The sequence below is a fragment of the Martes martes genome (assembly GCF_963455335.1).
Source record: "Martes martes genome assembly, chromosome: 3".
NCBI lineage: Eukaryota > Metazoa > Chordata > Mammalia > Carnivora > Mustelidae > Martes > Martes martes.
The window spans coordinates 89,156,869-89,184,374 of NC_137890.1; the positions used below are offsets into that span (position 1 = coordinate 89,156,869).

General features: G+C 37.9%; 1 protein-coding gene across 1 annotated transcript in view; it reads right to left on the minus strand.

Moving 5' to 3' along the window:
* CNTNAP5 (contactin associated protein family member 5) overlaps positions 1-27,506 on the minus strand; it is an 811,336-nt gene that overhangs the window by 109,280 nt on the left and 674,550 nt on the right. The window contains exons 15-17 of the mRNA XM_080798228.1: positions 23,825-23,952; positions 23,475-23,645; positions 14,969-15,187 (exon numbers count right to left, since the gene is read on the minus strand). Of these exons, the coding sequence (XP_080654354.1) occupies positions 14,969-15,187; positions 23,475-23,645; positions 23,825-23,952 (518 nt within the window). The remainder of the gene's footprint in view (positions 1-14,968; positions 15,188-23,474; positions 23,646-23,824; positions 23,953-27,506) is intronic.

Genomic DNA, 27,506 nt, shown 5'->3' on the forward strand with positions numbered 1-27,506 from the left:
AATACAAGCAGATCATAAAGGAAGGTTCATTATTTCTTTCCCAGGGATCATGCAGAATAAAGAGGGGAGGATTTATGTAGTCAAATGTTTTCTCTTGTTTTTTTCCCTTATTTTGCACTCACTCCCTGCGGTAGATTTGAATAACTCTTCATACATCTTGTTAGTGGCATTTTTCTTCTAGCAGAGGTGGAGAATGCAAGATCTATTGCACATTTTCTTGTGTGTGACTTAGTCAACAAGTTTATAAATGGAGACGAAAGTGGCTGGGGTGGTTTCCCTGGCAGAAATGCACTCCTTGAGGTTTGAGACATAGAGTATGGAAAGAATGATCCAAAAAAAAAGAGAATCATTTCACTCTGAGATGCTGACAAGACACATGACACAAAGAACTATGAACTAAATTGCGAAATGAGCTAAATTTCAGTTTTCACCTGACTGTTTTTCATTCTTTGCAAAGGATAAAAACTAGAGGTCAGGTTCCTTTTTCTTTATGTAGAAGTAATAGGTAGACTAAGAATAGAATAATTCCAGAAAGACGCTCCTCCCCCACACTCACACCCAGTCAAGTTGTTGGTGCTGTCCATTTTCTGACATTGTATGTGTAGAGTTTTGTTGCAGGTGTGAATGTTCTCTGAACCTTGAATACTCACAGAGACGCGGCCGCAGGCTTCCCTCCTCCTTCTCACTGAGTCCTTTCCCCCCACCCCAGCCCCTGTGCATTTGCTCTTCCAGGTATCTCTGGCTGCTGCTTCTCCTTCTTCTTCCTTCTTTTTCCTTCTCCTTCTCCTTCCCCATGCCCTCTCCCTTGTCCTCCTCCTTCTCCTTTTTTATTCCAGTATTGTTAACATACAGTACCATCTGCTTCTTTGTATACTGAGATCCGTGGCCCTTGCCTCAACATGATTCCTTTCCACAGCCTTCCAACTGATCATGCTTCTCATCCATTCACCACTTTACAATCAGAAAGATAAACCGAATTTGAAAATTGGATTCTGCCATTCCTATCTAATGCTCTTTAGAGATTACTGATTGTCCTTGGGACCAAGTTCAGATTCCGTGGCACAGATGATACAGTATGAAAGATCTGGCCTGCACTTACCTCTCTAGCTTCCTTTCCCCACATCCCTTTCTCTGACTTCAGTGCACCCAGGACTTCTGAATTACAAATGGCTCACCAGTGCCCTCTGGTCTGTCTTGACTTTGGATCTCTTCAGGAACTTTGCATGTATGTAGTATGCTATATTCCCCATGTACTCCACAGCTCACAGTACACTATCCCTGTGATTACAAACACACACACCAGCACTCATATGCACACATCCCTTCCCCACAAATCTTCTGCCTCCTAGTATTTAATTATTTCAATTAGTTTCCAATTTTATTTAAAATGAGAAATTTTTAAAATTCTAATATATATTTGAAAAAAAAAATCAAATCTGTTAACAATGAACCTGCTTTCCTGCACAGCAAAGCTCACTGTAGCTGCACCGTGGTCAGTTCTTTTAAGACGGGGAACCCAGTCGCCACTTGGCCACATTCTACACCAGGGCCACTTCATTCATTTATATCGCCTTCCTGCCCCTTGTAGGTATTTGGTTTTTCAATGCTACTCTAAGATAACTTTGCTCTTTACATGTCTACATCTTGTCTAAGATTTACTAAAACATTGGAGGAAGAACAACAAAACTGTAGCATCATTCTTAAAGCAGCTGAAAGTCATGTTTTTGAGGCTTGCATTTAATCTGAAAGCCAACAGAGAATTAGAACAGTGTTTCTAATTTTTTAAAAAATTACATTTCAAATATATGTGTATTCTAGAAACTTTATCATTAACTCACTGAACACCCAAAGGGAAAGAAGGTATTCATATTATTCCCATGACCTAGTTGAAGTAATTTAGTGTTAGAGAGATTGCTTTGGCCAGCGTCAAGAATCAAAAAGAGTTTATACGGCAGAGCCAGGTGTCAAACTGTGATCTCTTGACCTTCAAAGCCTGCATACCTTGGAAGCTCTAAAATCCTAAAATGAATGATTTGATTAGACAACTTGAATCAGTACTATAACTAAATGATCCTTCTACCTTCTTACCCTTATCTCTAATATGGTTTCTTCCAGCAAGTAATACACATGCATGCATTTATTCTCTTTGCTTCACCCTCACTCTTCTGGATAACTATCACCATCAGTTGACTGGTCTAGCTAGAAGCAATTCTGCACGAGACTCTACAGTTGGCCTTGGTATCCAGCATGTTGATTTTGAAGAAAGACATTTCCTTCTCCTGAGTACAGATCAACTCGTAAAAATGTCACTGTCATCATCCTAAACCTGTCTTAGAAAACCTCCATGTGGCAGCTTCACAAATGCTCATCACTTTCAGAGGAATATCTCAATTTTTTGTGGTCCTTGGCACCACACGCAAAAACTTCTATTTCTCTCCTGGGTGCCCGCTTTCTTTCCTCCACAAGCTCAAGCAAAACTCCTTGTTGAGGGCTCCTGATAAAACAGTGAATGTGCCAAGCTGGGCTCCTGATTCACTAAAACATTTAATAATTTCCTCTTTTTCCGCCTTTCTGCTTTTCTTGGTTGTTTTTTTGACTTTGAACTTGGAGTAGCTGTTTTTATTTGTTTTTTGTTTGTTTGTTTTTATGATTTGCCATAGCCAGCTCCAAATTCTAAAGTGGCAGCAGATTTAGCATATACATGATGAATAAATATAAATACATTAACCATCAATTATCCTCTGCTTTTATCCCACCCCTCCAACTGACAGAGTCTTGGTACCAGAAGGAAAGTATAAAATGTGATTTTCTTAAGAACAAGGCATGCATCTGGTTGAGTTTAGCCAGATACAGTGATTTCTTGCTCATAAACCAATAAACACACATCATTTAATAATACAGGTGACACTAACTAAATGTTTAAAAAGTAAAATAATGATGCAAAGTCAATTTAAACTAAGAGTTTACTTCTTATAAAGCACCTTCCAAGCATGTACTTCACAGACATTTCCTGGTTTAATCTTCCTATAAATTGTGGAACTTCAAATAAAACACTAATCCTCCAAAAATTGGGGAAAAGATTGTTAACTTAGAATCACTTAACAGCAAGTTGAAAGTATTTCTTATTTGTTTGTTTGATGGAAATGAATGCTATGAAAAACTTTTCAAGAATAATTCAGCAATATGTATCAAGAGCCATGAAAATATTATTATCATTGGCCTTATTCTACTTTTTTTAAAGAAATTTCCCAAAATGGAGCTGGGGGCATTGATTACAATAAAAAATAATTAATTTTGCTCATACATAGTCATTAAAAATACTTTATTATGTGCACAAATAGTATAATTATCTACCTGGAAAATCCCCCCAAAACAATAATGACAAATTATTACAATTAAATTAAAGTATATGGGGCACCTGAGTGGCTTGGTCGGTGAAGCACCTGCCTTCAGCTAGGGTCATGATCCCAGGGTCTTGGGATCAAGTCCCCACATCAAATTCCCTGCTCAGTCAGGAATCTGCTTCCTCCTCTCCCTCTGCCCCTCTCCCCACTTGTGCTCTCTCTCTTTCTGAAAAAAATAAAATCTTTTAAAAATATATTTATTAATTAAATAAAATAAAGATGTAAGAATGTGGATAGATATAAATATCGGCATACAGGGGCACCTGAGTGGCTCAGTGGGTTAAGCCTCTGCCTTTGGCTCAGGTCATGATCCCAGGGTCCTGGGATCAAGCCCCACATCCTGCTCTCTGCTTGGCGGGAAGCCTGCTTCCTCCTGTCTCTCTGCCTGCCTCTCTGCCTACTTGTGATCTCTCTCTGTCAAATAAATAAATAAAATCTTAAAAAAAAATATCGGCATACAAAATCAATCACGGTCCTATATAACAACAATAACCAACTGGAAAATGGAATACCTAGGAAAAAATCCTATTTAATAACAAAGGCAGCAAAACACCTAGAAGTTAACAAGAGGTGCCTATATGAAGGAAAAAATACAGTTTTACCTTTACACCTAAAGAATACCTGAAGAAGTAAAATATGTGTCTATTTGATCCAGTAATGTACAGCTAATTTCTTTAACACAATAAAATCCAATCAATAGCCTCCCCAAAATTATTTTCATAGAACATGAAAAGCTAATTCCACAAGAAGGGAAAATGATTGAGAATCATTAATAAGTTTTTAAAATGAAAAGGAGCGAGGTGTGCACGGAGGTAAAACTTATCCAATTCTGTATCAAAATATACCCTGTCAGTGTGATTTGGTGCAGTATTTGGAAAAAACAAAACTGATTTTTAAATAAAACAGAAACCATAAATTCCTGTATTTTGTTTTTAGTTTTAGTTTTTGTTTCTGTTTTTGCTTTTCAGTAAGCTCCACACCACAATGTGGGGCTGGAACCCATGACCCCAAGAGCAAGAGTTGCATGCTCTCCCAGTTGAGCCAGGCAGGCACCCCAAGAAACCAGACATTACTAAGAAATTCAGAAATAGACTCTTTATACAGAGAGATGGTTTTTTACATTATAATATACACTGCAGTTCTAAGTAAGTAGGAAAAAGAGGAACCGTGAAATAAATGGAGATGGGAAAATATGATTTTGGAAAATAAATAAAATTACAATCCTACCTCAGAACCTAAAACAAATTACAGATGCATTAAAGACATAAAACAAACATAGCTACAAAATAGGCAAAAACTGAAAATATTAGGTAAAACACTATATAGCAGTTTTAATATGCTATTTATATTGGCATGTTATCGTTTCCATGGCATATTTGAGGTGTAAAAAAAAAAATCAAAAAAACAAAAACAAAACCAAATAAACAAAAACAGTGAGAAAGTTGTGGTATAATACATATGAATATATCTTTTACGTAAATATATACACAAATAATTATATTGTTCAGTGTTTCCTAAGGATACCTAAAAGTATGTAAGAACTTGAACAATGCCTGGTACATCTCATGCAGGACAAATATCAGTTGCCTCTAATAAGGGTAGTTGGAGGTATTATTGACTAATTTTCAGTGAGGATTCATTTGCATATTGATTGTGTAATTTAAAATAAATATTCTCATTTATTATGCATATTGTGTACAGTGCCGTTGGTCTCCTTTTTCTAAAAGTCATGTTAGAAATAATTTATTATATCAAGTTTCAAATGAAACCCCTTGCTATAGAATTGTGTACATCTCTAAAAGCCATTTATTAATCCAAGCGGTATTTGGATATTGAGGAATACCTTTGACAGTATCAGCATGTTTGTGTCTGGTGTGTGGGTCAGGGTATATAGGAAGTATATATCTTGCTACTTGGGTTTTCTACAAAGAGGCTTGCCTTTTTTGTAATTTTGTTTTCAAGACTACTGGCCAAAAACAAACATTTGCTTTCTTTTTAACAGAATAGTGGCAGGGCAAGGCCAACATGTTGTCCAGACAGAGTACTAAATATGCATTCTGTGGAAATCCCCATTTGGTTATTATTTACAATTCAGGAGGAGGGGAAAGAAACAAGCAAGCACTTGAATTATGTTTCTGTTTTTGTTGCTCTTGTGGAACCATAAGGGAATAGAGCCCACTTCAGGTCAAGGTGGCTGATTATTGTTTTGCATATCATTTAGAGGTACCCCTGAAAACTATCAAGATGATGGGGCAGAAAAGTTTCCATAATCGTAAGTACCAGTCTAGAATAGCCATGAGAACCATCTTGACACAATTATCTCCCATTCTGCAAAGATGAGTGCCAGATGATGCCTCACTGTGCTCCCTTCTGCCAAAGTTTTGGAAGATAAAAAATCAGCATCAAAAATAGATTTAAAAAAAAGTTACAAAGGCTCCTGGGTTAAGAAGAGAGATTATTGTCCTTCTTGCAAGAACAACTAGATGAGAAATACCATATGAGCCCAGGTCATCACAAGAATCAGCTGGAACACTTGATTCTTCCTAGCTGCCGCGTGGCCAAATCATTGTCCCATTAGCATTGGTGCTTGGATTTCGCATATACTTGGGCCCCTGACAATCACATGTTAGTTTTCTCCAGCATGGGCCTACTGAGAACAGATACTCTCCTAGAAGCTAAAGCACAGACCCATTCAAAGAAATAAGGATATATAGTAAAAGTTCTATGATTATAAACTTCAAGAATTTCCCCTAATATTTCTCCTGGCCTAGAGTGATTTTATGGGTGATGCCAGGACACCCTAAAGTATATGTTTTTTTAAAAGGTTGCAATTCACTGAATAGGATAATAGCATTGTAGGATCAAGGGCAACCAGTTCTCACTGTCCAATCTTTTAACACTGTCATGACATGTTGATGAATTTCTGCAGCAATCACTTTGGAGCTCTTTCTTACTCCAAGCTTCCTTTGGGTATGTGATGGCTGCAGTGTGACTAGGGACACACCATCAAATGTGAGAAGCATCTCTCTCACATTTGATGGTGTGTCCCTGAAACTTGGAAATAAAGCGCAAAAAAAAAAAAAAAAAAAAAAAAAAAAAAAAAAAAAAAGTGGATAACATTTATTCAGTAGAGATGCAAATAATTTCTTTCCAGTAAAGCAGGTAACTCCAAAGATGGCCTGTTGAACAACACTTTCATGAGGGATAGCCTGGAAACTGCCTCCAGGTTACACTTGAGAGCCACACCCCTTTAGCCCTACTCAGCTTCCTTGGATATGCATCCCCATACCATATTCTAAGGGACCTGGCTTAAAGCCTTTCCTCTCCATTCAAAGCCTGTACTTCTTAAATATCAAATGGATCTTATTCATTTTCATGCTCCTGTTGCCTACCCTAGGGCAGATAACACAGAATATGTTCAGGAAATATTTGTTAAATAAATTGTGTCCAAAAAAAAAAAAAAGAGAGAGAGAAAGAGAGAGACAGATAAGAGGAAGGACACAGTGGCAAATGGAGGGAAAGGATCAGATGCCTTTCAGTGTTTCCTCCCCAATCTGACAAAGTCATGCACAATCTGTTAGTCCTTAGAATTATTTGAACAAGGAAAGAAGAGAGAATAAGGCTGATACTGAAAGAACAACTACAACAAAATAATAATAATAAACTTTAAAAAGTTACTTCAATTAAAACAAAAACTGAAAATTATTCTAATCAAAAAAAAAAAAAAAAGGTTTGGCTTTTTGATACTGCCTCACTGGCAGCACCGGCTAAGAGAAGGGCAGTTGCAAAAGATCATGATTGCTTGGATGTCACCACAAATGGGTGTTGGAGGTGGACGGCTTTCAGCTTATTTTATGAAACTTAAAATATCATTGAATCACAAATGGAGAGACTGGCCTGGGCACCTTCTCTGATCTGATAGGATTTTCCATAAATAAGCCCATCATCACCCACCAGAGCACAGGGAAAACCAGAGCAAGAGCAAAAGGAATCCAGTAACAACAGCTCGGAGCATGCTTATATATACCATGTAACAATTTGAAAATGGGGTTTTGAAAATTCCTTTCCCTTTGAAAGCTAGTTGCTAAGACAACCGCCATTGTAATGTTACCTTTTGTAAAGGCCCTACCTCAGCTTTTGAGGCATTCATGCATCAGATACACTACCACGTGGGGACACTTCTGCCGATTTGTGCAAAGAAGGGATAAAACCTAGTGTGGGGCAGGATCCCTCCCCTGGGAGCTATTGCACTAATTGAATGTGTCCTTTAAATGTCAAATCTCATAAATTTCCAGGCAAAGCAGTGCCTTATTATTCCCCTGGGATGGGGGCACAAATAAATTCCCATTTAAAATGATATTTTGCTTGCAACTCTTATTTAATAAGCTTTGATAGAGAATTCCAAATAAAAGGAAAAAAATGCTCATTTAATCTTTGCAACTGACTTATGAAGTATTGATTATTAAGCCCAGTGGGCAGATGGAATAACTGAGGCTCAGAAAAGGTAATGACTTAAAATAAAGCCAGTATTAAAAGGACCGGCACTTGAAACTTTGCATTCAATCACTTTCAGTAATTGATTATACATTTACTGAATTCAAAATATATCAGAGAACCTGCACCAGGCACAAGGATGTAAAGATAAATTAGACACTGTGTCCACAAGGAAACCACTAGAGGGGAGAGAGACAATAACCAGATCATTACAACCTGGTGTGAAGGGTATGATCACAGCTAGAGGGTGGAGTGGGAGTACACTCCCTTATGAGAAGAAATTTGATTTGAATTATCAAAAAGCTGTGTCATTAATGAAGAGGAGTCTGCCAAGTAGATAGGGGTAAAGGTCTGCATCCTACACTGAGGGAGAAGACCTTTAAAAAGAACTAAAACAATGCAAACTCAACATTAAGGAACCCATCAGCTTTAAAGAGTGTTCTGGAGAAAAAAATAAGGGGGGGAGGGTTATATTATGGGTAATCCTGGGGAGAAATGAAGAATAAATTTTGTTTAAGAGATTACTACGATTTTTAAAAAGTGTGTGTGTGTGTGTGTGTGTGTGTGTGTGTGTGTGTGTTTTACAAGAAAATATATGATTCTGGCTCAGGTTAGGTTCTCTAGCAAGCAGGTTGTGCAGCAAGAGGTGTGTTAAGGATGCCCTTGGGAACCACACCTGTAGATGGGAGATGCAGAAAGCAGGAGGGAGTGGGGGAGGCTACAGCAGCAGTACATATTTAAGGACAGTCTAGAACAACCCCACAAAGAGCACCAGAGCTAGAAGAAACCCCTGAGAATTGTACCTCCTTGGGCCAAAATGGACAAGCCTTTATACCCTTGATTCAAATGGTCATTGTGGACACACTTGCAAAGGTTGTGACTTTGTCCAGGTGTTTCTCTGGAGCTGACACAGTCCCTGAAGGAGTAGACACATGAAGACTATCTGTCAACGGCTTCCTCATAGCAGGGCAACAAGTCTTTCTTGAAGGGGGACCTGAACAGCACATTTCCATGTCTACCATGGGTTCCTAAGCCTCTCTCTACACCATAAATAGGTCCCGAGACAACCATGCACCATTCAGCGTGGTGCGTGGATGATGGAGGAAGCTGAATTGAAGCATGGCACTTCTCACCTCTTCTGCAGAATTGCCTTCACCTACACAAGTGACTTTGAAGCCAAATCCCTTCTTTCTTGGATCAGAGGCAACTTGGTAACAATATGCGAACTGAGAGTAAATCTGCCAGTAACACTTTCAGAGGATTGTGATTACATTTTCTTCCCCTCTACCACTCTGCTCAAGGGCTTTCTCACCTCTTTCAATCCTCAGCTATATGGACAAAGCCTTTGAGAAATTGAAACAGGCTCACTAGGGTCCCAGCATCTGCATGCCTTGCTGGGTCTGCTTTTTTCCAACCTGGTGTTTCCCTGATTGTTAATGCTCAGTGGAAAAAAAATAAATAAATAAATAAAAAATAAACAACTTCACCTCCCTTCTGTCCCTTAGATCAGGTCCTTGAATGTCCAGGGAGTACTGATTTTATTTTCCAGAAAGGTCTGGATTTACTTTCTTTTTTATGATTATCACCCAAGCTCCATGTAAATGACACTGCCCTATTTTTTTTTTTCTTTACTGAGTTATAAATTTTGATGACTTGTAGTGCCAGAGGAATCAGAATAACTACTTCTAACATTGGGTTTTTGTGTAGTCTAAATCTCAGGGCTTCTTTCCCTGGGTTTGCTTGAGAAAATGATTCCATATGCCATATGGCACTCTCCTTTAAAGAAGACAGTATGACTTGTGCTATGTTTGACCAACAGCAATCAATCAATCAATCAAACCAACAAGATAACTTTACATTCTCCTTCAAATACCCATTATCAATCCCTTGCAGACCAACATATGATAAAATGAGCTTCATTTAAAGCAGAAGGGGTTGCAGATAAACATTTCAAAAGAAAGTTTCTGGACTATTGGGGGGCAGAAAACACTAAAAATGGGCTATTGGAATAGGTTAAATGTCTTCAACTCTGAACATCTTCTTTTTTTTTTTTTAAGATTTTATTTATTTATTTGACAGAGATCACAAGTAGGCAGAGAGGCAGGCAGAGAGAGAGGAGGATGCAGGCTCCCTGCTGAGGAGAGAGCCCAATGCGGGGCTCGATCCCAGGACCCTGAGATCATGACCTGAGCAGAAGGCAGAGGCTTTAATCCACTGAGCCACCCAGGTGCCCCCAACTCTGAACATCTTAAAGAAGAAACAAAACTTTGCATAAGGCGGTGATTGATTGATTGATTGATTGATTTTTTAAAGATTTTATTTGTTTATTTGACAGACAGAAATCACAGGTAGGCAGAGAGGCAGCCAGACAGAGGAAGGGAAGCAGGCTCCCCGCTGAGCAGAGAGCCTGATGTGGGGCTCGATCCCAAGACCTGGGATCATTACCTGAGCCAAAGGCAGAGGCTTTAACCCACTGAGCCACCCAGTCACCCCCATAAGGCAGTGATTTAATCTTTCACTTCTCTGAATATAAAAATAGAACCAAGGTTTTTTTCAAAACACTTTCAAGCTATAAGAATGTGATTTGGTGGAACACTGGTGTTGGGGACAGAAAATGCACGGGGAAGCACGTAGCTCTGCATCGTTGTTTGTTGTTGTTGTTTGTTGTATTTTGTTTTGTTTTGCATCATAGAATTTTTTATTGAGTGGACACCAGGGGCTCCTCTAGGTACTTTGTCCACAACAACGAAGCACAACATTTCTTGGACTTACCCTGCTGGTGTTTTGAGGTCTCTTACCAACTTCTTAAACTAGTCACAACAATTTCTTATATTTAACTATTGGGGAACATCAGAAATCACATATTAATTTTTTTTCCTAAGAGAAATAATTCAAGTATACTTGATATATGACTTACCTTTGAAAAAATTTAAACATTTTTGGTAAATTAGATATTATCAGATATTTATGTGATGTTGAAAAGACAATAGTTCCTTTACTTCTTGTTTCACCACCGATGTAATGTTAAGTAACATCTTCAATGCACTATGGCTTATATAATAAATATGCTGAATAAATATGCTGAAATATACTTTTCAGTTACTTTTCTTTAAGATTTTATTTATTTATTTGAGAAAGAGAGAGCATGCAAGCAAGATAGCAGAACCAGAAGGAGCACCAGAAGGAGAGGGAGAAGCAGGCTCCCCTCTGAACAGGGAGCCAGAAGTGGGGCTAGATCCCAGGACCCTGGGGTCATGACCTGAGCCAAAGGCAGCTGCTTAGTGGACTGAGCCACCCAGGTGCCCCTCAGTTACTTTTTAATGTGAAAAGGATACATACCTCCTCTTGTACTTTGAGACATGTTATATCCTCTCAAATAGAAAACTCTACTGGGCTGCATCAGGAAAGCCATCCTCCTGAGTCACTCTCAAGGATAAATATAAGTAACTATTCACATATAGACTTTCTGTCAGCTCATGTGTGTAGCTGCATTTTGCCACAGAGTACCTGTCTATGTTGTGCCAGAGATCAAGGTTATGGTGTGTTCACTCTCCCTGATTGGTTTCACTGCTGACCCCACTAAGTTTGGCATGCTTCACCTGAAAATAGAAATAATAGTTCGCTACCAGCAGGGAGGCAGAAGCAACATTTTTAGGGATCTCTTTGAATTTAATGATTTACCAAGAATCGTATTGTTCTCTTTCATAGTCTAGTATTTTCCCCAAGGAACTGTAAAATGTGAGCAGCTTCAGTTTACTTTGACACAATTAAACAGTTAAGCCAAAAACAACCAAGACCAAAAAAAAACAACAACCAAACAAACAACAACAACAACAAACAAAACACATGTCCATGAAAGACAAAAACAAAACAAAACAAAAATAATAAGAAGAAGGCAATAAAATCACGAGAAAATGAAGCTCACAGGCCCAGATATGTACAAAATGTCTGTAATTGCAGCAAACTTGGAAAGATGCAATTCAGATTTGGGGAGAATGAGGATAAGGATGATTGTCATTCCTAACATAAGCATGGAGATTGTAGATCCTTGGGTCCTGGGAGATCAGATACCAGACTTTTCTTTTCTATTTTGCAGATAAAGACAATAAGTATACAAAGGCTAGTGTTTTTTAACCAATGTCTTGTGGCTTATTGGCTCTTGACCTGGGTAACACACCCATGTCTCTCCATTTCACTTTCAGCAGTGGGTGCTAGTTCTTGGATTCCTCGTGCCTCACAGGCACACTGACGGGCACATTTCTAGGGAACAGCAAATCAGAGGGCTAATACCTCTAAGAGTTTCATCGATGAGATAATTACATACTTGCAGCATACATTTCAGAATCTGTGTATTATAAAGTTTCTCATTCTGTTAAATAATAATAATGATTTTTTAAAAAGTGTGACCAGTAAGATGGCAGGGTTGCAAATGTCCCTAACTATCATGGTGATAAAAGTCTGAAGATAAAAATATTGATTCTGGGAATCCAGCATGCCTTGACTCATGTATGAGCACTTCAACTTGTCACATTTAAATGACAGGAGCAGTGTGAAGAGGTACATCCTGTTCTACAAAATTTAACCAGTTTCAGATACTCAGGAAGCACTCACGAGCACACATCTACAGCAGCAATTACAATGCTGAATGATGCTCTGTTTTGATTGAAAGATCCTTTAGTGGCTAAAAGTATCCAGATAGGCATATCCAAATGAATATTTAAATACTGCTACCTTCAATCTCTCCCTGGGAAGAAGTATACACCAATGATATCTTTTTTCTGCCTAGAAAATATAAATATCCAGTGTCTCTAAATTTCTGAATGACAGGGAATGCAATTCTCCATTTTGGCTGTTAGAGCTAAGTAGAGGGTTTTATTTTTTGTTTTTGGTTTTTGGTTTTGGACCACTGAATTATACAAAATGGAAATACTGGGACTTCAGCATTTTTGGGCACCTGACATTTCTAAATGAGTGTATTGCTGAACACTAAACAACAGAATTCAAACCAACAGACTAAAATGACCTCCAACAGCATGTTTTTTTCTTTCTTTTTTTTCTTCTTAAAGTACATTAAGACAAATTCAATAAAGCAGAGTAACATCTGAGAAGGAACTTATTGGAGAAAAACATAACAGAAGCAGGTGCTCTCACCACAGCTGACCTTGGCTCCAGCTCGAGCAAGATATGTCCTCCAAACCCATCGACATGCTCCTACAATTCACTGCATTTGTGATCAATTTAACTGAAATGTCTGGAGATAAAAACCTGCCATGGAACACAGCTGCGACTTTTCCCTTTTGACTTGCACACAGCTTATCACATATTCAGGGCATATGATAATTTCATAATGACATGAAATTTGCATGAAAGGATAAAAAATATTATTCCATCTTATGTACACCTTTCTGCCAGAAAGATTCATAAATACTGCCTGAAGATAAATTAAACTTTGGCATGGAATATAATTTATGAAAATTGCAAACTACTTGAATTGATTTCACCAAAAAGACATTAAATCTTGATGACTAGCAAACTTCTTCAGAGAAATGAAATGTGATGTTTTAATAGAATTAAAACAGCAATATAAATTTTCAAAAATATTTTAAGAGTAAATCATATCACTCATGTAGGTTATTAATTAAGTAAATGTCTTATAATCATAAAAATACTTTAATCACTTATAGCTTCTGCTAGATAGGTAAAACATGACAGATGAAGAAAGAAATATGATTCCTCTTGAGAAGAGAATATATGACATATTCTGCTACTTCTTTTTTTCTTTTAGCTGGTATGCTTTTAGTGACTGTTTTTGTCAGAGTTAAAAACTGTACAAAACTAATTTAAAGAAAACTTGTAAGAAACCCCCGCTGATTGCTGATGGCATTTTATTACTAGCAGTAAAACTCTATTGTGTGAGAGTTGGCTAAATAAATAAATAAGGAAAGAAAATTAAATCTGGGTTGACTGGAAAATTTTGGACCTTACTTATATCACTGTTCTAAACATCTGAACTTCAAGTTTTATACAAGAACAGCTTCTTAACTTTGATAATATTACAATGGCCCTATTATTTATAGCTATATTTTGTACCTTCAAGATTTGCAAGTCCTACTCAACCTACTTTCAAAAAATCCTTTCTAAATTATAGCTGTGAGGTCGCCCTTTCCTACCTAGACTCATGTGGCTAAATTCTCTTCCTCTTTATTACTGTCTCTCAGTGTCTCTCTTTCTTACACATACAAAGAGGCACACAAGCTCTTTGAAAAGTAGTGTCACCACACAATTTATCTTTCAATTCCCATCATACAACAAGGTGCCTGACTTGTTTTCAGTGTTTAGTGACTGTGGAATGAAAGAATGAATGGACTCAGTAAGTGACATTCAAAACTTCTTAGTACCCACTATAAGCAGGGGCGGTCAGTTCAGATGAACAACTTGTCTAGAAACTAATTCTGAGTCTCAGGAGGAACTGCTCAATGGAGCGACATCAGCTCAAGAACTAGGCCTGCTTTTCTGTGCAAATGTAAGGCAATCACCTGAATGATGTGATTTCAGGGAGCATCAAAGAAACCTGTGGAAAACAGTGGCTCCTCCCTCCACCATATGACTAGTGACACATCTCTTTGAGATACTGTAACATGTTTTATTGCACAGTTATCATTAATTATCAGGAGTCAGGTACCACTAGGAAGGGTGAAGCGTGCTCACTGACTTAGAGGCAACACCTACTAAGGTGTAAATAGCTGATATTTTCTTTTTCTACAAGTGTATTTTGACTATAAGAACGAAAAATATTAGGGGTCCTTGGACATCTGAAAATATGTACAAAGAGAAAAGAGACAAAGTCTGAGACCACCTCAAAATTTGCTAAGGGGTGGAATAATCTCTTATTGCCATGGCTATGAAGCTAGAATGAAAGAATCTGTAAAATCAAATTTATAACTATAAATGCCTTCTGACATATTTTCACCATCCCTCAAGTCTGAAACAAAGTCATGATTTTCTCTGGGTCTGGTCATACAGAAGTCTTGTAGGGTATTAGCACAGAGGGAACTCAAGATGTCCCTTACCTACAAACAGCTGGCTGTTCAGCTGCAGTCGGAAATGGCCTTCCTCTGAAGTCTCCCTGGTCATTCTTGGGAGGTTGTCCACCTGAAGTGAAGTCTCCTTGAGGTTTCTCTCAGCTCGGACGTAATGCCATTGGTTGTCGTTCAGAAGAGAAGGAGAGTGAACTATGAGCTCTACGGGGCCATTCCCAACATCGATGGCAAAAGTGATCTCAGATGGAGCTGAAACCAAAAAGGGAAACAGGTAGGAAGATGAGGGGAGGTGTCAGTCAGTGCATTGAGATCACAAGCACACCCTGAATGAATGTGTAAATGACTACAAGTCAATACAAGGTGAGGAAGTCTTCAGTTGAAATCTCTGCAGTATTAAAAGTATCAGTTAGTTGTGAAAATTACCAAACATTAAGTCCCAAGCTCTTTTATGGCCCATTCAGTACTCAATGTGAGAATTTAGGAAATAGGATAAGGGCTATAGCCACAGATACCAATCTGATAAACACGCATCAGTGCCAAGGCTCTGGGTTTTCTGGGTCTATTTTGTCTTCAATTGTGTCTTCATGGATATATGTAGATACTGGATTAGCTAGGCCACTGCATTCCTGCAGGGAGAGGATTCATACCCTTGAATGTCCAGTGATGTCCTCCATCTTATTTCATTAATACATGTGATTATAATCATTCATGCTATTCTTATGGCCTTTTCCCTCTTTTTCAAGGAGACTCAAAGTTTAAGTGCTTATCTCAAGGACATATCATGCAAGTAGTGGTTCCTGGGATCAAACATAAGTCCCCATCCCTCTTCCATGACTCTTTCTGCCTTTCTATGAAAATCTGCATATCACACATGCCAGAGGTCACCCAGTCAGGAGTAATAATACCAATGATAATGATGTGGTACTCATGTTGGCATCGGTGGTGTTGGTGGTGATAGTGTTGGTGATAGTGGTGCTGGTGACGATGATGGTGGTGGTGGTGGTTATGATGATGGTGGTGGTGACACAGCCATTGAGGGAGATAGAGAAAGAGAGAGAAGTAGCAGGGACACAATAGGTACAATGAATTCTGCTGAGTGCTATACTAAATTCTGGCCATTTTAATTCTGACCATTTAACCTGTCATTTTAATTCTCAAAACAACCCAATGATAAAGGTATCATTTTTATTCCCATTTCATGGGTGAGAAAAGAAGTATAATTTTCTCAGTTTCTCAGACAAGACGAAGAATTTGACTCTAAAGGCAGAATTCTTCTCTATTTTTCTCTATTGAATATGTCTTTTGTATTTTCCATTATTAAATAAGATTTTTTTTTTAATCTGAAGGACATGGAGAGGCAAATTATAAGTTGATGTTGATGAGAGAACAGTCCCCTTTCAGTCACTGGACTGGAGCCTTCCTATGACAGACCTTCCCTTCCTTCTAAGGGACAGCCCCCTCTCCTTTACACCTAAAACAGGACATGGGTATTTATTTGACGAACTCATCAATTGAATTATCAGTAATAACAAACGTCAAATAGCACCCTGGACTCTCCCTCCTCAGCCTTCAAATCCTAACAGAGAACCAGACTTGGTATAAGAAGCCCCCCAGTAGGTAGAATTTCAAGTAACCAAGATCTTGAATGTTTTGCATTCTGGTCAAGGTGAGCCCTGACATAAAAGAGTTAGAGGACCTAAACTGGGATTTGAAAGCATGTGCTCTGGAGCCACATTTCCAATCTTGTCACACCTCAATTTTCTCATTTGAAAAATGGGAATGAAAATAATAGCTAAGTGTCAGGTTGTTTATGACTTAATCCTGATGAACTTCATAGAACCATACCTGGCCCATAAGATGTACTCAAAGTGATCGCTATTGCTGCTATTATAGTGACACAGTGAGTTGGGACTGACTCAGTCCCAGGGCTTTGGCTCAGAAACCCATGCATTAAAGGAGACAGAACTGAGGTGAACAAATTGGGTTCAACAATTAAAAATTTAAATAAGAATGAAGTTGGCTCTTTGAGCCATTTCCTGTTTCTTATTCAGGCCACAGATGCCACCTTGTAGCCCTGCACATCTTGAGATCAAATAAACACTAACTGCAAGATAACTGGGACCTCAATTTATTTCTCTCTGCAGTACAAAGGTAAGAATTGGTGAGAATTGGAGAGGAAAAACGTTAAAGATTTTGCTAAAAGCCTTCCTGCAAAGCTGGTCTCATGGATATTAAGTTCTACATGGATAGCACGTCTTTATGGAGCTTTCTTTGCTCTACTGCTGCATCAGCCCACCACCCCTGCCACCCCCATCCTTGTTAGGGTTCCTGTCCAGGCTTATCCCTGCTCCAGCATTTATCCATCTGTTGTATAATGATCTTTCTAAGGTCTGTCTCCCCAACTAGTCTGCAAACTCTAGGTAAAAACCTCAACTTTTGGACATCTAACACCAGGGCTGGTATATAGGAAGCTTTCATCCAACTAAAGGCTTGTTCATTAAAACGTTACACCACACACACTAAATACAAGTTTGTGATTTCTTTTAGATATTTTTTTAGTTTTATACCAAAGCATTAACTTCCTTGAAAAACATTTTAATTATTATTATTTAATTTTATTTAGGTCACTATTAAAGACCTACTTTATTCAGCCTATTCCTCCTAGAACTGGGGGACAATCAGTTAAATTCAGTAATCAGAGCTAATGTTCATTGAGTGCTTACCAGAAGCCAAAACTCTGCTAAGCATTTTTCATTAATGAAATCCTTAATATTTTAAGCCACACTATACTCTTATGAGACAGGCAACTTATTGCAGCTGTGGGAACTGAGCTGACAAGTTGCTCCAACCCAGATGGGGCAGAGTCAAGATTTAAATCCAGGTGATGTGTCTCTGGAGCTCATTTTTGAACCCACTCTCCCTATGAAAAAAAAATCTTCTTCCCCCAAACTTAGGCAGTGCCCCTGGGGGGGGGGGGGGTCAAAGCTAAAATATGTAACAGAGGTGCCTGAAAACAACTAAACAATAACAATGCAAGTAAATAAGTGATATTTCCAACATTGCCTAGTGACTCTGAGGATGGGGATCTGAGTCAAACTTAAGCCTGCTCTCCTTTGCTGATGGGATGGTCATCACCTGATGGCCCTGGAGGAGAAAACCAGAAGCCCTGTGTCAGGCCTTAGCTCCAGCATGAATTTACCACCTGGCCTTTCTCTCTCCCACCTGTCTGACAAACACCTTCCTTTCATTCACTTCCTTGTGGTTCAAGACAAAGCTATAGAGTCACTTAGCCCTTCAGAAGATTTTTACCAATCCAGGTCTTGTGTTAGGCCCTGAGAATGCACAGATGAATGAAACCCAACGACCTCATAATGTACTTTCAAGATTGACAAAGAAAGAGCATGCTAAGTGGAGAAAAGTGCTGTAAGTTTAAGAGAATGTATCCCAAGTACTTCTAGAAGATGAGAATCTTTCTAAGTAGGGGCTCCTATATAATATTCTCCCTTCCTAGAACTTCATATCCAATACCACCTTGGGCATGCAACAGATCCCAGGACCATTTATGGACAAAGAAGAAGTCACTTAACCTCTCTGACCTTCCATGCATGCATCTATAAAGTGGGAAATATGAACTATATGACATATCATTAAACATTTTTGTAGATAAGGCAACTCCAGAAAAAAAGATATACAAATTGCTAAAATTTTTGAAGACTTCCGGAATGTCTTATGTGTCAAATCACAGAAAAAAATAATTCTATTTTCTCTGAGTCCTAGTATTCTTGGGTTTTGAGGCAGTCTTGCAAAACAGAATAGGAAGTTGCACTAAGGAAGAAAGAGGTAGGTTGATCATGAATTCTGACCTTAAACCAACTGTGTAAGCTGTGTAACTCTGGGTGTTTTGCTAAGTCTCTCTAAGGTCACCCTCCTCATCTGTAAATTGGATTAGGAGTTGAACAATGAAAATCATAGTGCAGTATCTTATGAACATCAAGAACAATTTAGTTTGAAAACAAAATATATAGTAAATGTATAAATAGGGTAAGTGGCAGAAGGAGAGGGAGAAGCAGGCTCCCCACTGAGGAAGGAGCCTGATGTGAGGCTTGGTCCCAGGACTCTGGGATCATGACCTGAGCCAAAGGCAGATGTTTAACTGACTGAGATACCCAGGCATGCCTGGAGACAACTTTAGATCCTATCAGTCTAGAGATGACACCAGAGAGATCTGCATAACAAACTTTACTAACTAGCCTTTATCACAACTTTTGGAAACCTAATATTGCTTTCCATTGTCCATTATTTCTTCATAATTTTATTATTCTCTGTTGAACACACTATATGATAATCTGTAATTCTAAGCCACCTCTTTGAATTATTCATTTTTCTCTGTTCATCTCACGGGCACACAATGTGTGTAGATTGGTAAACTTCTGTTTGTTTTTCTCTTGTTACTCTGTCTTTTATTACAGGGGTCTCAACCAAGAACTGAAAAGTTAAGAGGCACATTGTTTTTCCTCCCTCCCTCCCCCACCACATGTAAAGGTGGGTCCTGGTAAAACCACTCTGCGATCTTTACTTCCATGTCCAGAAGCCTTGGCCAGAGGTGTTTAGGTGTTGCACACCAGGAGTTTCACCCATTAGCTGAAATGTAGCTCTCCCTTGAAGGACAGCTAGCTTTAGACTGAAAAAGATATTCAGAAGTCAGTGCAGGGAGAGAAATAAATTGAATCCAGATAACATTATGAAACTGATGAATCCAACCAGATATAAAATGTTTCACCAGTTCTGGACTTAGTCACATGTCCCAGTACCAGTGAATCCCCATCCTAGTTCAGATCAAGTTTTCTCTTAATTGCAGCCAAATACATCAGATTGGCATATGGGTGTCATAAGTCCCATTTTGCATAAGTAAGCACTAAAGGGGTAAAGAACATGCTCACAATTAAACTTAGAAGGATGGAAATTTGAATCCACCTGGGGTTCTAAGCAATAGGCTCTTTCCACTACACCACACTGATTCTCAACAATTCCCCACTTCTTCTCTTCACCCACTTTAAACTATATTTCCATCCCACAACTATTGTGAGATAATTGTCAAATTAGCTCATTTTTTTTTTCACTCAGTCTCATTTGAAACAGATCCACTAAGACATGATACTGTGTAATGTCTTGTTTCTCATAGAATATGGACTAATTTCAAGGATACATAATTCACACGTCTTAGCTGGAAGTGACCCAGAAGGAAATGGATTGAAAATTTCATGGAGACTTCTTGTTCCCTGTTGAACAATATGGATATATCAACTTTGGAAGCTTCTGCTCAGATAGTTACAGAGGAATACTCCTTAGGGATGGAAAAGAAATCTATTCTGAGCCACTTCATGTGTTTAAAGGCCATTTCCTTTATAAGTAGCTGATCTGTAGAAGTATCTTGTTATGAACCCCTTAGGGTGAAAATTTTATCTACAGAAAAGGTAAAGGATGAGTATAGCTGTTAATAAGAAATACAAGATCCTTTCCAATTTATTTTTTTCCTTTTAAATAATAATAATAATAAAATACAATATTTTGAAAAATATGAAGTCCTGTATTTTAAAATTTTTATATAAAATCTTCTTGTTTCAAAAAAGTATATGTTCTGGGGCACCTGGGTGGCTCAGTGGGTTAAGGCCTCTGCCTTCAGCTCATATCATAGTCTCAGGGTCCTGGGATCGAGCCCCACATCTGGCTCTCCGCTCAGTGGGGAGCCTGTTTCCTCCTCTCTCCTTGCCTGCCTCTCTGACTACTTGTAATCTCTGTCTATCAAATTAAAAAAAAAAAAGAAAGAAAGAAAGAAAAAAAAAAGGATATGTTCTTCAACCTGGTGAAAAAACTGTATGGCAAACAATTACATCAATGGATTTTTAAATTTTCTTCAAATTAAATACCACCTGAATTTAAAACATTTTTGTATAACCTGAAGGACAAAATATAGTACCGGAAAGTACAAACAAATTGGACATTGAAATGTAATTAACACTAAATCATCGCTCATTATCTTGTGATAATATGCCATGACATTTGCTGCTGCTTTAACGAATCAAAAGGCCTTAGGGCCTGATTTTTATTAAATTTACATTGAGGTTATTATATCCATATTATGCAATGGTTGGCACTCAACCCCACATTTTCAGAGCCTGGCTAAGTTAGATAGGAGAGATCTTATTTCACACTAAAGCCACAAGAGCTTCCTCCCATTAATAGTCTAAATCTTCAGAGTAAAAGGAGGTTAAAGCTACCAATTGAAGAGATCTCTTTCCTTGTATGTCTTGTTCTATAACTGCAAAAGAAACATTTAACTGCTTGGTGATTTACAGGGAGCTGGTGCAAATACCTCAGTCATCTCCTCCATTTAGTGCTTTTGTTTCTTTCTCTGGAGCTCTCCAATTTCCAAGCCCCTCTTGCCAGAACATTACTTATGCTTTTAAGGGTATTTCATGAAGGGGGTTCCTGGGTGGCTCAGTCCTTAAGCATCTGCCTTCGGCTCAGGTCATGATCCCAGGGTCCTGGGGTCCAGACCTGCATCAGCTCCCTACATCAGCGGGAGGCCTGCTTCTCCCACTCCCACTTCCCCTGCTTGTGTTCCCTCTCTCGCTATCCCTCTCACTGTCAAATAAATAAATAATTTTTAAAGGGTATTTCATGCAGTCACATCATTATCATAGTATTGTTCAACTGCCTCCATCAAACTATAGAAAACATCTGTGTAGACACAGATAAATGAGAAATCTAATGACAAGCCCAAGTCATCATGGTCATGGCATAAAAAGGGCAAGATGGTGGGAGTAGTCCATCTTTATAGAAGAAATATGGGGGGAGGGGGCAGTAGGTGCAAAAAATTGGAAAACCAACAAAAGCAACTAAAAGTAAATGCTTTTATTATTGCCATGCACCAGCAATTCTAAATAGGATCAGTGAAAAACATTCTTCTACCAAAAAAAGTCTTTTGTTGGTCTAAATTCTAAGAAATGCTGATGTCAGTATGAATTTTTAATTACATATATATAAGCCTCAAATAACACGTTTTATTACTTGCCACTTAATAGATATTATATTCAAGAGGGAAGTTAATTCAGACAACTCCAGTTATACCTTTGGCTTCTGAACATGCAGACTCAAATAGACAGGCTTAGTTCTAAGGGTCAGAATTCAACTTCTGATTTCTCATTTGTACAATTACTATGCTACCCTTGTTTAACTCAGACCTACTGTTGAAACACATGACTACACATTAATACAGGGCTTGTGGACACAGATTGCTCCCAAAGAGAGCTCACACAACTGCAAACATTCAGGAACTCCATAATATTTTACCAAATAGAATAGTAATCTGTGATAAAATTTCTAGTGAAAATATTTTAGTGACTTTCTTATTGATTGCAGAGATATTTAAAAGTTGCTAAAACTAATTGTGAAGAAAACACATGGAAAAAATCATAATTCCTGAAATTTATTATAAAACAAAGTATTTTTATGAATAGCAATTAAACTTATCTTTATGTTTAGAACCCTTTCTAAAATTTACATGTCTGTTGCTTAATGCGATAAAAAATATTTTTTAAATTTAAAAATAGTAAAAGTATCCCTTGATTGATATAAAATAGATGGGCAAATCTGATTATATTCTGTTTTGAATATACACGTGTGAAGACTATTGATTTTGATAAAGCTATGCACAAATTTGTAGAAGTAAAGTTGGAGGAACAGAAATTTTAATATGACTATTACTGGAACAAACCAATATATAGGTATGATTTTGTCCTTTTTACTAAAAAGAAAAAAAAAAAGGACTAATAGTTGTAACTAGAAAACTTTCATGTCTTTTCTTTTTTGTATGGATTTTTTTTTAATTGGCCTGATCACATACAAGTGTTCAATATTATGGCATTTTGCCATCTACATTTCTATTATTCTTCTTTTAGCTTTATGATCGTTACTGATATAACTTGTATGTAGGAGATGGGATGTTAGACAATGATCCATATTCTGGTGTAGCTACACCACTGTTTATGGGGAAGTAGTTGAAAAAGAGTAGGAATTCTGATTGGGTAGTCACACCGTCTTAATGGTGAAAGATAAATCAGAAATTACTTTCAGAGCAAAAGTACAAAAGCAACAAAAAATAGACCCTAATTATGAATAGAATGCATAACAATAATACATTAAGCTTTCCATGGAAATTGTAGTGAAAAAGTTCTGGGGTATGGAAGCTTAACGTAAAAGGTAAGCAGTACCCATGGACACTGTAAGTGTCACTGTAATAAGTACTATGGGGATTTGAGGAATACACTATTTTAAAGAGAGAACGATTACATTCTGATAGGCAATAATAAAACAAACAAAAAAAATTAGAAGGAACTAGAAATTAGCATGACTAATTTTACAGATTACCAGAGGCATTAATTCGATAGTATCAATATGTACTAGCCATTGGTGGCAAAGATAAGACTTGGACTTCTGTTGACATTATGTTAAATTCATAAATGAGGGCACTTACAGCTTATTTCAAGTCGGATGAAGTCTTTAATGCCAAGGTTTTCTAGGAAAACTCCCGATAAAGCCGTGGTTTTAAAAAAGAAGGAAATATCAGCACTGAACTCCGCGTGGAAGGTAGGAAAGTGGAGGTAAGAAGCTTCTGTATAAAATGATACCGCATTCCAGAAGTGCCCTGCAAATGGAAATATCCTTAAGCAGGGCTCATTGTTTTAGAATGAGAGGTAGAAAAACATTGGACATGTGAAAAATTTTCAAGACTGAGGGGCACTGCAGGAATAAGGGATAAGGGAATAAAACATCTTGTGCTTATGTAATGAAGAGAGAAAGCTTTTTTTTCAATTTAGTACTCACGGTCTCCATAGCAACGCAAGGGACCAATTCTCCAAGCAGCTTCTGAGTTTGATCTGTTGGTATCAGTGATAACTATCTGAGTGACAGGCAAGTGGTCTTTGAAGGAAAGAAACCCAGTATCATTTGTCCTGCAAAACATAAATTTAAGAAAAGAGAGGAGAAAATGTGGATAATGTAGGGACTCTTTTACCAAGACTCCTTTTTTCAAAGGTGATCTGGGTGGTTGCAGTAGCAGGGTGAGGCCAGGGAGGGGAAACCGGAAGGCTTTTCATCTCATAAGCATATACAAAAGACTGGAAGGCCAGTTACAAAACCTTTGGCCAGCTTCCAAAAACCAGGGAAGTTACATTTTCCCTAAGTCTTTCCAGAAACACAGGTAATTTACAGAGCTTGTTTTTTCTTGTTGTAGCTGACAGCACCCCACCTGTCCAATGCCTTGTGGACGTAACATTAAACATCAGCTCTCTTTCCACAGAGATTGGCTATCTCAGTAACTAACTTGAAATGGGCACCACAAATCCCACTTGAAATCACTCCCAGGACTTGCTCCAGCCACCTGCCTATAGGTTTTAATCAGCTTGGGATGCTTCTTATCACCTTTTAACTCCAGGTAAAAACAAGTCTTCAGGGGCACCTGAGTGGCTCAGTGGGTTAAAGCCTCTGCCTTCAGCTCAGGTCATGATCCCAGGGTCCAGGGATCAAGCCCCACATCGGGCTCTCTGCTCGGCGGGGAGCCTGCTTCCCCCTCTCTCTGTCTCTGCCTGCCCCTCTGCCTGCTTGTGATCTCTCTCTCTCTGTCAAATAAGTAGATAAAATCTTAAAAAAAAAATTTTAAAAATTAAAAAAAAAAACAACAACAAGTCTTCAGAGTTACCTGTTTGCTGCTTTTCATTTTGCTCTATGTTTTAAAGACCTTGGGAGTTAACATCTTTGTCTTTGTTAATTATGCAAATAGATAACTAGTCACCCTTTGGGGAAAAAAAAACTTAAATAGGGTGACAATATTGTTTTCCTCTTTTTTAAAGCTGTGTTTTTGGATTCATGGTAAGAACATATCATAGTATCTGGGAGAAGAAAACTACAGAGAAAAAACCTGCATTGAATAAACAACTATTCTGAGCCAGAAATATATTAGGGGATAAGTACGTTTTTCCCACACAACACACTTGTGAAGTGGGTACCATTATTTTCATTCACAGATGAGGAAACTGAGTCTAAGATATATATCAGACAACCTATCTAAGTTCACAGGACACAGGGCAGGGCCCTGATCACATAAAATCTACCTTGTGTCTAAATTTAACAGTCTTGCCATAAATAGTCATGTCTACATTTAACAAAAATATATGTTTATATGCTTTGAAGATGCCTGTATATTATGTGCTAACATTTCATTCCCACATGATAATCTGAAACTCGTGACTAATAAAAGACTGATGTTTCTGAAAGAAGGCAGGGGGAGGGGTGGGTGGTAGGAATACAAAATGTGTTGTATTACAGCAAGTCATGAAATAGTAACCAAAATTCCTCAAAAGCCTTTTCTAAGTGTGCCAGGTGAACTTTCCATTGTTGTCTTGCTCAATTTAACTCCTCCAAACATCAGGTGGCCTGCTAGAAAAGATGATGGAACATTTTCATTTCCATGCTCCATCCATCAGATGTGCTACCAACTTTAAATGATGAGCTGAACTGAGTCATATGAGGTAGTCTGAAAATTGCAGAGTGGGCTGGAGTCCCCACCCACCACAGCCTTAGTTAAGGACAGGATGGAACCTTTTGCCAGTACATGGGAACTGGGGGACACAGCACCACACACCAATATTCAGGGCAAAGTATATGATGTAGCTATTTGATAACAAGAACACAAAGGAGCAGATTCATATTGCTTTTCTCTCTGTAGTCACAAAGAAATCAGCAAAACACTGAACACACACTCAAAATCAATGTTACATTTCATTATCATTTACATATCATTTACAGTTCTGGTTTAGAGATAAAATAATATCCCTGAATATTCTGAACTGAGGAAGCATGGCAGGAGTAGTGTGATGTGATGTGCTAAGGGCATAGCTTCAGAAGCACACAGATTTGTTCTGGAATCCCAAGTCCCCAGTTCCTAGCTGTGTAAGTTTGGGCATATAATTTTATTTCTGAGATTTCCCCAGCATCCTCAATTTTAAAATGGAGATAAAGTCTATACCACAGAGTTATTGAGAGAATTAAATGAGATCATATAATCGCTTAGCATGGTGCCTAATCTATGATAAATGCTCAAAAATGGTAGTGGCAGCACTCATTTTAGTTCTTATCTTTGTCCCTGAAACCTCTGTAGCCTTATGCAAGTCAACCCATCTTTTTATGCAGCCAGCTGTAATTCTATATGGCAGTTCTCATACTACATAGAACACTATAGAAAATTAAATGTTCATATTTGGCATCCAACTCATGAAATATGGAGAAAAAATATCAATTCATCTTGGTTGTAAATAAATGAAATAATTACCTGCACCCATACCCTTCAGGTCAAGTAACCAAAAAGGTAAATAAATGCACTATCCATTTTTTATTATTTGAATACCTGTGTTTAGAGGCAATTCAAAGGATTAGGAATAAGGCTTCTGTTTCTGTTTGAAAGAACATCTATGAATGTTACAAAGACAAAAGGTAAAATTTGAGTCTTCATATTTCAATATCTTTTCAAGCACAGAATTTAAAGCAAATTCTAAGTAGTCAAAGTTGAATCAAGACAAACCTATATGTAATCCTAAGAAAGTATATTGCTCTAGGATTTTGTTTCTCTCCATTTTTATTTTCAAGGTGAAAATGGTTGATTCTGAAGTCTGTCCATCAATGCTATCTACTGTCTCCCTTCCCCACTCTGGCACCCTGTCTGCATCAATTTGATGTCCTGTGTCAAGAGCTGGAATATATAAATAGCATTTTAAGAATAAAAATCTCTTCCAAGGAACAGAGAAAAAAATTTCCTATTTAGTTTGATAATGCAAGGTACAATATCAAAAATACTTTTTTTTAAAATAGATACAAACTCAAATTCCTACAGGGGCCAGATGAGTAACAAAAACAAGTGAAGCCAGCTTTGGTTTGGATAATAAATGAAACCTGACATATACCTTCATTGTCAGAGAGAGAGAGATAGGGAGAGAAAGAGAGAAAGCGATTAGAAAACTGGTAGGAAAAACTTGTTTGGACTAAAGGAAACTGATATCCGTTAGTAACAAGTAATTATGCTTTTAATGAATGTCAAACAAGTGGGTCAGCCTGGCATATTAATGTAAAACTCAAATTTTAAATTTTGACAATGGATTTAAAACTCTGAAGAAACAAAAAAGAGTATGATGGGAGCCAACACTGCACTGCCCAATAGAATGCAAGTGACGGCGGGGACTGTGTTCTGCTTATGGACAACCTAGGCATTTAGTCATTCTCTTAAGGTCACAGTGAGAATAAAATTGGATTTAATTCAGTTTGTGACAGGTATGATTCCAACATCTCAAAGATTCAATAGGTAGAATATCTGAGGGGTGTGGATGGTGGTGGTGGATTTTAGTGTACAAGATAATCCACAGTGATACAAATTAGGGTAGTACCTACTAATAAGCAGGGAGTCTATAGCTGTACATTTCTTTCTGCACATTAACTTGTTTTCCTTTCTCTGTTGTTT